Source organism: Arachis stenosperma, chromosome 2 (genome assembly GCF_014773155.1).
Source record: "Arachis stenosperma cultivar V10309 chromosome 2, arast.V10309.gnm1.PFL2, whole genome shotgun sequence".
In the NCBI taxonomy this organism is placed as follows: Eukaryota; Viridiplantae; Streptophyta; class Magnoliopsida; order Fabales; family Fabaceae; genus Arachis; species Arachis stenosperma.
This window is the reverse complement of record NC_080378.1, coordinates 4,141,627-4,153,658: the sequence shown is the minus strand read 5'-3', so window position 1 is coordinate 4,153,658 and position 12,032 is coordinate 4,141,627. Positions and strand designations below refer to the sequence as shown.

General features: G+C 34.2%; 1 protein-coding gene across 1 annotated transcript; it reads right to left on the bottom strand.

The window, feature by feature from the left end:
• Window positions 1–6,842: 6,842 nt before the first annotated feature.
• Window positions 6,843–9,237, bottom strand: LOC130962396 (metal transporter Nramp2-like). The gene is made up of 4 exons (XM_057888614.1): window positions 8,618–9,237; window positions 8,345–8,481; window positions 7,278–7,930; window positions 6,843–7,070 (listed from the first exon to the last, which is right to left on the bottom strand). The coding sequence occupies exons 1-4, from the start codon at window positions 9,235–9,237 to the stop codon at window positions 6,843–6,845; spliced, it is 1,638 nt and encodes a 545-aa protein (XP_057744597.1).
• Between the last annotated feature and the right edge of the window lie 2,795 nt (window positions 9,238–12,032).

Sequence of the window (12,032 nt, the reverse complement as noted above, 5' to 3'; positions counted from 1 at the left end):
AGCTTTTCATACCAAGCTCTTGGAGCTTGCCTAAGACCATAAAGAGCCTTTAAAAGTTTGAAAACATGATTTGGAAAATCTTTATGTTCAAAACCGGGGGGTTGGGTCATATACACTTCTCTATCAATAAAGCCATTAAGGAAAGCACATTTGACATCCATTTGAAACATTTTAAAACCCTTGTGGGTAGTATAGGCAAGAAGCAACCTAATTGCTTCCATTCTAGCTACCGGAGCAAAAGACTCATCAAAATATATACCCTCTTCTTGATCATAACCTTGGGCCACTAATCTAGCCTTGTTACGAACAACTTGTCCATCCTCGCCAAGTTTATTTTTGAATACCCACTTAGTACCCGTTACCTTCTTACCATCCGGATGAGGTACTAATGTCCAAACCTCATTCTTGTCAAATTGAGCAAGCTCCTCTTGCATGGCCTTGACCCATGATGGATCTTCAAGAGCTTGTTTGACATTGTTGGGCTCCATTTGTGACAAGAGAGTAAAGTTGCTAGGTTCGGTTTGCCTTTTGGTGGAGGATCTTGTTGTTACACCTTGAGAGGGATCACCAATGATGAAGTCATGAGGATAACCCCTCATAGACTTCCATTCTCTAGGCTTTCGGACAGGTGTAGAGCTTTGATGAACTTCTAGTGGTCTCACTGTTTCCTTTGCTCGTGCCTGCTCAGAAGACAAAATGGAAATGTCTCCTCCAATCTGACGAGACAAAACTGGACTGGCAGATTCTTCATTTTGTACAGATTTGGGATTTTCTTTGCTTGTTCCAGCTTCTTCACCATCTGAATCATTATCTATCACAGTACTGAGAATTAAGTTAGAATCACAAAAATAACATGTATGGATTCCTCTATGGTTCTATGCTCTTTGAGATAAACTCTATAGGCCTTACTTGTGGTAGAATATCCAACAAACATTCCTTCATAGGATTTTGGATCAAATTTTCCAAGGTTTTCCTTATTGTTAAGTACAAAGCATTTGCATCCAAAAACATGAAAGTACTTAAGATTTGGAGGGGTTCCTTTCCATAGCTCATAAGGGGTTTTCTTTAACCCTTTTCTAATGATTGTTCGATTCAAAATATAACATGCTGTGTTCACAGCTTCAGCCCATAAAAATTTAGGAATCTCATTCTCATATAGCATAGCCCTAGTCATTTCTTAAAGGCTTCGATTCCTTTTTTCAACCACCCCATTTTGTTGGGGGGTTCTAGGGCATGAAAAATTATGAAAAATCCCTAAGTCATCACAGAATTTTTCGAAGTCTTGATTTTCAAATTCTCTTCCGTGATCACTTCTCAAATGGGCAATTTTCAAATCCTTTTCATTTTGAATTTTCTTGCAAAGGGTGGAGAAGGCATAAAATGCATCATTCTTATGAGCAAGGAAAAGTACCCAACCAAATCTAGAGTAATCATCTACCACCACAAGACCGTAGTATTTACCTCCTAAACTTTGAGTTCTAGTAGGACCAAAAAGATCAATATGTAACATCTCCAATGGCCTTTTGGTTGAGATTCCATCTTTTGATTTAAAAGAGAATTTTACTTGTTTGCCCAATTGGCAAGCATCACAAGTAAGATCCTTATCAAACTTAATGTTTGGAATTCCTCTAACCAAATTCTTTTTGACTAGCTTGGAAATTTGGTACATGCTAGCATGACCCAACTTTCTATGCCAAAGCCATTTTTCAGATTCAAGAGATGTAAAATATGTTATATTTTGTTCCTTTAAATCCTCAAGAGTTAATCCATACACATTGTTGCATCTTTTAGCTTCAAATAGAACATTCCCAGTTTTCTCACAAACAACTAAACAAACAAACTTCTTAAAAATAACTTCAAAACCCAAGTCACATAATTGACTAACACTAAATAAATTCTGTTTCAAGCCATTGACAAGAAGAACATCATTTATACAAGATGAAAATTTTTTACCAACTTTTCCAACAGCCACTATCTTTCCTTTTCCATCATCACCAAAAAGTGGCAAGTCCTCCATCATATTCATCAAGCTTTATGAAGAAGGTTGTCTTTCCGGTCATATGCCTAGAGCATCCGCTGTCCATATACCACATATTTTCCTTCCTCTTGGATGCTAGGCATACCTACAAAATAAGCTCAAGTGACCTTAGGTATCCAAATTTTCTTGGATCTTTTCACGTTAAACCATCTCTTATGTCCCAAATTATTGTAATAAAAAACAACCTTGTAAAATTTATCACCGATCATTCTTTCAGCAAAGAAACATTGAACGGAAAAATGACCACTTCGGTTACACAATCTACAAAACCTTGGAGTTGCTGTTTTGTTAAAGTAGGTGGGATCTTGAAATCTTGTGTCATTGGATGAAGAAGCTTTATCTTTAAAGGAAGGTTTCTTATCAGATTTATAAAATCCCAAACCAGCTTTATCAAAGAGTGGTTTTTGACTAGCCAAAATTTGACTTAGATTTTCAGAACTTTGAGTAAATTTAGCTAAGTCATTTTCAAGATTTTTAACCTTTTCCAGCAACTCCTCATTTTCTTTAAAACAGTTTACATATGCAACTACTGGGTGATCACTTTCACAACTTCTAAGTTGGGCTTTCAACTGCTTATTTTCTTCCACAAGATCACAGGCAGTTTCGGCCTCCCTTAGCTTTTCTTTGAGAAAATCATTCCCAGCTTTAAGAATGAAAATTTGTTGTTCAAGATCTTGATTATCAGTCAGAAAACATCTTATTTTTTCAGAAAGGTGGTCTATCATGAGATGAAGGTCTTCAGTGTCAGGGTTTTGAAAAAATACCTGATCTACATGATCTGCCATGAGACAAGGCTGTGACTTAGTTTTAGATTCTTCATCACTGTCTGAGTCATTTTCTAAGTCTTCCTATGATGCCATCAGACCCTTCTTTTTTCCTCCTTTTTTCTTCTCCTCCCTTTTTAACTTGGGACAATCATATTTGTAATGCCCCATTTCCTTGCAATTGAAACAAGTCACTTTGCTAAGGTCTTTCTTCATTTTCCTTGAGCTGCCGCCTTTTCCTTTGAACTTCATCATTTTCCTGAATTTTTTGGCAAACAACACAAATTCATTTTTAGAGGAGTTATCACTGGATTCATCATCCAGAGGGTTAGTCACAGAAGAAAAAGCAATTCCTTTCTTTTTTGAATCCTTTTTTAAATAGGTGTTTTCAAAAGCAAGAAGATTTCCTCTCAAATCATCAACTGTTATGGAATCTAAGCTACTGCTCTCAGAAATAATTAAAGCTTTTGTTTTCTACTCTTTTGTGAGACATCTCAACACTCTTCTCACTAGCACAGATTCAGAATGTGTAATTCCCAGAGCATCTAAGCCAACAATGATGGCGTTGAATCGTTCGAACAGTTCATTAATGGACTCTCCTTCCTTCATTGTAAACATTTCATATTCTCTGTTCAACATGTCTGTCCGAGTCTTCTTTACAATGGTAGTTCCTTCATGAGTGATTTGTAGCTTGTCCCAGATTTTCTTTGTCGTTGTGCATCGTGATACCCGTCGGTACTCCTCAAAGCTGATAGCACAGTTGAGTAGATTTACCGCCTTGGCATTTAACTCCACCTTCTTCCTATCTTCCTCGGTCCAGCGTGCTTCTGGTTTAAGAGTAACTATTCCTTCAGCACTTGTGTTAGTTGGAAATTGAGGACCTTCTAGGATGATCTTCCAAAGCCTGTAGTCTACTGCTTGCACAAAGATTTTCATTCACTCCTTCCAATAGGTATAATTCTTTCCATTGAACAGAGGTGGTCTGTTGCTTGACTGTCCTTCTGTAAGGTTGTAGGACACCACATTTGCGCCACTGTTTTCTGCCATGAGGATCTTTACTCCAAGCTGCAAAGCTTGATCTCTTTGAGACCAGGCTCTGATACCAATTGATGGTTTCAGTGGCTAAGAGAAGGGGGGTTGAATCTTAGCCCCCCTTTTCTTGCTAACACTTGCTGGACTTAGAGGAGACTTTTCTGTTTTTAGCTCGTCCCTAGTCACGAGACTTTTTCATTTTGTCTTGTCACTTGGCACGAGACATTTTTGGATTTTTCTCCTGTGCAGTAGAAACATAAATGGAGTAGGAGAGAAGGAAGATTACACCCAGATATATCCTGGTTCAGCTGCTAAGTGCAGTGCAGCCTGCATCCAGTCTCCATCACAACAATGATGGAATTTCACTATAATCAACTTGATTACAAACTGTAAAGTGCTAACCCAACTTACAAGGGGATTCCCATAGAATCATGTAACACAACATAGATGAACAAAGGAACTCTAAGACATCTATGGCTTTTTCTTTTAATTTTGCACTCTCTGCCTTTTTCCGCTCTATGGCTTTTTTCATACAAACCTCACTGTTTGCCTTTTTCCATGAGACTCAAGACATGACAAAATTAAACAGAAAAATACTAAACATAATACATTGAAGGAGAAGAGAAATCTGTTAGCTCAGGTAGCTCTGAGAACTCTGTGCCTTGTACTCTCAAATTTTCTCCTTGCTTCAAACAGTGGTTGTTCACTCTTTTTATAGAAGAGGGAAGCCTCCACACTTGAAGCCAAAACCCAAGCTTAACTTCTTTTCCTTCAAACATAACCGGTTCGGCCACACAGAGAGAAGATATAATCATGCAAAACCCAACATACAATTATCTCTAGTCCTTTCTTGGTCATCACTCTTCATCAATCCGAGCTCTCCATCCTTGGCTTGCTCTCCAAGATGGATTTCTGGCCCTTGATGCTTCATGATGATGATGGCTTCATCTGCTTCAATCTCTGCCTCTTCCATCACTTCGCCACTCTAGCTACTTCCTGTGGTGGTTGAGCAGAATCAAAGACAAGCCATGCTTCCAAGAATCTCATCTTGCCGGCCGAATCTTCTTCTTCCTTTTTGAGCATGAAGAGCTCAAGATTACCTCACCAAATCTAACCATATTTGGTGAAAATCTCAGCCACAGCTCATTTTTATTTTAGTATGTTTTCTTACCATCATTGTGATGGACTTTAGGCTTGCTTTTCCTTCCTTTCGGTAGCTCATTTTTGCTTCCATGGCCACCATTATTTCCTGTGTAATAACTGAAGAAGAGAAGCAAATAGAGAGAGAAAAGAGAAATTTGAAAAGCATTGATTTAGGAAAGAGAATGAGATTAAATGACATGATTCTTTTCTTGCTGAGTAGCGTGTAGCCATAAGTGCTACAATCAAATCAATTGTCTTGCTTTTTTTCTCATAGTTCCCATGCAATAAATGACAATGTAATGAATTTTGGAATCCCTCACATGGTGAAATGCTTGGATCCGTTGGAAGCAATTTTGCTTTCCTTCTTCCACTTGTTTCGGATCATGCATGAGGAATTAAATTGGGCTTAGTTGTTTCAATCATTTAATTCTGGCCCAATAGTAACATTTGCTTTCCTGATAAATTTTTGGAACATGCATAAAGCAAATAGGAAAGCATTTTCAACTTGGAATTGTAACTATAATAGATTAAATTGGCCCAAGTAACATAAAGAATCAATTCAGCCATATTCATCATATATTACCAAAACCAAAGGCTGAATGTAATTGGGCTTGCACCAGAAATTTGTTTTTTCGGCCCAATATTAAAACCTGCAACAAAATTATTTAATCAATATATGTTAAATGAAAATCAGATTAATAATTTTGTAATTAATTATTTTTAATAATGTTTAGTCATCACAAATATTAATTTAGAGTTTTCCAAACTCATCAGTATCCATACAAGATGTCCTCCGTATGACAAAAGTACCCTACGTGGCACTCCAACCCTCCAAAGATAGGGTACTTTTGTCACACGGAGGGCATCTTGCATGGGTACAAGTTTAGTTTCGATCTAGTGTGGGTACATATGTCAGTGTTTTCATCTTTTATGGGTACAAATGATCATTTATTTAATGTTATATTAAAAATATTTTACAGAACATATTATAAATAGATTTTGAATTTTTTTATTTTTAAAAAAGACATAGGTTATTTATATTAGAGTTATAGAAAACTGCATTTTTCTTTTTTTTTTCATTTTTTGATTTGCATTAATGGCTACACTTTGTCTTCTCTTGCGATTTTTTTGTTTGTAAATAATTAAAAAAACAATTGAATGAGAATAAAAAACATAAAAATGTTATAGTAAATTTAAGAAATTTTTGACAATTAGTATGAGAGATTAGGAAATGAAGAGTAGTAAGAGTCTTAATATGTATAAATTGTAGAATTTGAATATTTGTAACTGAAGTTTTTTATAATTATTATTATTATGATACTTTTAATGTATGTTTATAGCATTTAATTAGTACTTGATATTTTAATTGAATAATAATAGATAAGAGTTTTTTGTTTTAATTTTTTTAAAACATTTTACTAAATAGTGATTGGTTGATTTTCATCTTTTGTCAAGTCATTAGAATTGTTGATGTGGCATCATTAGCAAAGAAAAGATAGCTTAAACTCATTGTGAAGAGAGTTGATATCAACTTTTATATATTATAAATAGATGTTTATAAGATTTTATGAAAAAGAAAAATACAACAACAAAGTCTTTTTTTACTAGAAAGAATTGGCTACTTAGATCGAAAGAATGTTTATATATAAATCTTTCTTTAACCATCTTATATATGGTCTTTTTGGATTTCTTCTACTTTTGTGACTTGTCTATACCCTTCTAACTGGATGCTTTTCTCGTATCTCCAAATCACTTGAGACGAAAAATTCTACTGTTTTTCAAAGAATAAAAAACCCTAATCCAAACTCACCCTACGCTTTTAAACGAACCTAAAAACACTGGTCAAGTTTGATCAGACCAAATACTTAATTGTTAGTGGTTAGGGTAAAGCCTCTTGAAGTTGGGGGCCTAACCATGATGGAAGAGAGGGCTCCACCATGTTTAACTAAATATGCAATGAATGATATCCATGCTACAAAGCCAATGCATACAAGAAAACCAAACAGCAATCCCTTCACTTCAGAGAGGAAGAACCCTAACAACATGTATCCATACACCATTATCACTAGTACAGCCACACACCAAGAAACCCTCTGCATCACAAAAATTGACACAAAGTTATCAATAAGAAATTTATAAATTGTCTTTCCAAACAAATATACAAATTATATTCATATGACATGATATATTTATGATTATTTATTTTTTTTCAAGAAAGAAATCACTTTTAGACGAATTACCAAACACAATCAGTTTACATCAAAATCAATTCTACAAAGTTAGAATGCAAACAAACTTACCTCTACAACAGGGCCTATTCTAAAAGTTCCCATGACCTCTTCTTTAGACACCAATGTAAGAAGTGGAATGAGTGCAAAAGGAATCTGAATTGACTGAACCACATTGAGCCATTCATTCATAGTATCCAATGAACTCTCTGATGTATTAAAAACTATAGCAGCTATCATAGTTGGAACAATAGCACAACTTCTAGTAATCAATGATCTTAACCACTTCTTTATATTTAGCTTCAAAAACCCTTCGGTTATGAATTGTCCTGCATATGTTCCTGTAATTGTGCTACTTTGTCCTGCTGCTAACAAACCAATTCCCCATATATATAGAATTGGAAACAAACCTCCTCCATACTTTTCTTGAAGGAATTGCCCTGCATTCACTAGTCCTATTCCATTGGCTTGTTCTGTTCCATAGAACACTCTGGCAAAAACTGTTATCACAAAGAGGTTGATCACCAATGTGATGAAAAGCGCCACAGATGACTCGATTGTGTAGTAGTTTAGAGCCTCTTGAACTTGGCCTTTGTTCCGGATATCGATTTCGCGAGATTGCACCAATGCAGAGTGGAGGAAGACATTGTGTGGGGTTATGACACACCCAATGAGTTCCACAGCTTGGCGAAGAGTTTTTGAGTTAACTCTTGGGATCAAAATGCCTGCAAGAACCATCAAAATATGTTAATTAGAAGTTGAAAACTCAGGTGCAGTTGACTTCACGTGAAGTTGACTTTACATGAAGTTGATAGTTGAGAGCTATTAGATGAAAATTTAGTCAAATCAGTCAAATTATCTAACGGCTCTTAGTTATCAACTTCACGTGAAATTGACTACATCTGAGTTTTCACCTAATTAGAATCAATAATATGTGCATAAATATGATAGTTAAGATTTTGACACGTATTATGTTAAGCAGTTTAGTCAAACATGATCCAACTATGATTTTTCATTTGTCTATATAAGACTTTGTGAAAGAGAAAAATTTGTCAGTTGAATATTGAAAGACTAATTTGTCATTTTCAAATATTGAAATTTGTCTTTAGATTTTTGTATGAGTAAGGATAATTTTGTACCCTTGATAAGTTCTTCTTCACTAGGCTTTGTATCAAAGAACATCCATGCAAAGGAAAATGCCATGGTTCCAATGAAAACTGCAAAAACACCTTCCAACTTCCTCACTCCATAGTTCTCAAGAAACAGAAAGAAGAAACTGTTCAAAGAAAACCAAAATGCATCATTAAGAGATTTGTCATCCAAGTAGGTACCTATGGTTTTGACCGAAAAATAAAAAATAAAAAATAAAAAAATTTCATATATATACAATATTATTATCTTGATCAACATACCAATCAAAGGCTGTGATAACCACACCAGCCCAAATTGGTAAAATCCCATGGCTAAGGATCTTGAGAGCAATAGCACTGCCAATAACTTCTTGAATATCAGCAGCAATCAATGCCATCTCTGCCATGATCCACAAAACATACCTTGCCCAATTGGAATACTCCTCCCTACACAATTCGGCCAGGTGGCGCCCTGTGGCGACCCCAAGCCGAGCTGAAAGGACTTGAAGCAGCCCTCCCATGATGGTTGTCCAGACCAAAAGCCAAAGCAGAGAGTACCCTGCAATTGCTCCAGCTTGTAGGTCACCTTCTAGGTTGCCCGGGTCCAAGAATGCCACGCTCATGAGCAACCCTGGCCCTGTAAAGAGCCAGAGTTTCTTCCATGAGAATGGTGGCACCACCATGGACCCGGCGCCACCACTTCCGGCCGACTCTACATCGAATATTTGGACCTTATCCTTGGCTGCATACACAAATTCTGCATTTTCATCCTCTAAAACGGCCGATTGTTTCGCGAATGGTGAGGAGAATGGTATTGTCTCGCTATCCGAATGTAGCAACTCATTATCTTCTTCTTCATCTTCAAATTGTGGTTTCTTTTGTTGTTGTGACTGAGTACTCATTTTTTCTTTTCTTCAATAATAATAATAATCTTTGACTTAATGTGACTAAGGTTATTGATTCTTGTTATCTTTGATGATCATGGTTTGATGTTAGGTAGGTGAAGAAGATTTGAGAAAATTTAGTGCAATCATGCAAACTTCATCCTAAATTTGTAACATGATTCAAATATAGTATATATGCTATTTTTTTTGATAAAGTTCTAAATTCATCCAATGCTATCTTTTGGCGTGATTTCAGTTCTTGTGTGGTTGAATGTAAGTAACGAAATTTCAGCAAAATATATAGGATTCTACAAAATTTTGGTAGTAGTAGTAGAAAACTAGAAATAAAACCATGTATTTAAGGTGAGACAAACTAACTTGAAACTCAAGTTACAATGAACACAATAGATTTGTTCATCTAAATCAGAATGTAAAAATGGAGGGGGGAAAATTGAATTTATGGATTCTGAAACCATATATATAACACAATAGATAATTCTTCCTTAGATTTATAAGTCAATAATGGAATAAAAGTAAGAAAATTTTGTAATAGAATAATATATGTCTATTAATAAATGTTATAGAATCTTGATGAAATAAGATAAGAAACTAAAAAAAAAGATGTATTATTCAAAACCTATAAGTTTAATAGTATAAACTTATTTTTTATTTTATTTTATAAAAACCTATACGTCCGTACTTTCTTAAAACTTTTTTTGGTCTTGAATAATAAAAAAAAAATCAGAAAAAATATTTATTATCGTCTTTTACATGCTCGTACTTAGAATTTTCTCATTGAAATTCTTAAGAACCTAGAAAAAGTAAAAACCTATAAGTTTAATACTATAGACTTATTTTGTATTTTATTTTATAGAATCCTATAAGTTCATAATTTCTTAAGATTTTTTTTCTTGAATAATAAAAAAATCAATAAAAAGGTGAAAAACTTTACGTGAAATTGATAATTGAGAATCGTTAAATAATTTGACTAAATTTTCATCTATTGACTCTCAATTATCAACGTAAAATTGAGAGTTTTCACCTACAAAAAATATCGTCATTTTTTTCATGCTCAAACTTAGAACTTTCTCATTAAAATCCTTAGTTCATCTCTACTCTGTCACAAACAAAGACTCGTTAAGAATTATATTTCTTTTAGAAACCTATAAGTCTATTACCAAACTCTTGCAAAACATATTTCATCACGAAGGATTTGAACAATAAGAAAAATACAAATTAACTAAGAATCTCACTAGGGAGCCAATGGTGTATTTATACAATATGTACAATGGACTTTTTATTTGGCTCAATATAAGTTGAAAATGAACATCCAAAATAAAATACTACTAATTTATCAAATACAATACACCTATAATAACCATCTGAGTACATAATAAACATCTGATATACTAAATCGAACATTTAACTTCCATTGTATGCATTGTACGTCACATGTATTGACTCCCTATACTTCCCTCATTAACTTAATATTCATTAAAAAACATAGAGTAGTCAAAAGTCAAAACTAATCGAATTAACTACCTATCTTTAAGTAGTTAGTTACCACATTTGTAAGTTGTAACTAAAATTATGGGCTCTCGTGAAACGGTGGTTTGTCATGCCCTCTTTGAAACACAGTGCTTAAACTAAACCAGCTTCAGAATCCCTGAATTAGAGCGCAATTATTATATCCTGAATTAATATATGAGGAATGTTAGGGGGCAGCAATTTTGGTATTTTGTAACCATCAATTGGCCATCAATAGTGTTTTTAATGGTGTGAGATTACATCTAATGATATCTAATGGTGGGAGATCTATCACTTTTGTTTTGATGGTTAAGTGCTGGCCAAAAAATACAAAAGTTGCTACCCCCTAAACTTTTCCTTAATATATTTTGTATTTTTCTTAATAGACAGAAATAAAGACACAACTTATTTTTTATTTTTTCTTTTATTATTTCTATCAATTTTTTATAATTATAATTTTTATCATTATATTTTTCTTCTTAAATTTTTTGTATAAAACAAAAGTAAATTAGACTTTTATAATAAGTTTTTTTTTTACATTTTATTTGTCACCAAACAAAATACAAAAACACTATTTTTTATGTCTATATCCTTTGTATTTCGTTCTAAGCTTATGTTTTCAGAATCAAACACAGCCTAAACCACTACGCAAATCATCATCAGAATTCCCTCAGCAGCATATGAAGGGTAGTATTCCTGATCACCTTCTCTTCTTAGGTTCTCTTCATCAAATTGTTCATTATTAACATCATGATGAAGCTCAACTGTGCTCCTTAACATGCTTCCAGAATTTGCAACCCAAGAGAGACAACCAGCTTCAGATCCATATAATAAGACTTATTTTTCTTGCTTGCTTGCAATGTCAACTCCTCTGTGGATAAAATTTGTACCATGATTGCTTAATTGAGATAGTGCATCAGAATTGATCACACCAAATTTTATTCATATATTTAACTACTAGGCATATGAGAACATATAATATGCAAACATGTCACTCACTCTCTCTTGCACATTCACATGAGATATCTTCAATAATAATTCAGTTTGCAAAAGATAACCAAGTTCCAAACAAGCCATAGAAATCAGTGTTACTAAACTATTCAGAAGTTAAGGGATGTGAGATGCACTGAAAACCGAGCTCCAGTTTAGATGGTCACAAAATTTTTAAAAAATTTTGCTGGTGTTAGCACACCAGCCAAGTTAGTTAATTAGTTAAGTTAGTTGAGTAATTGGAAAAGTTAGTTATGAAGTGTAAAGCAGATGCTCTTATCGAGAAAATTAAAAAG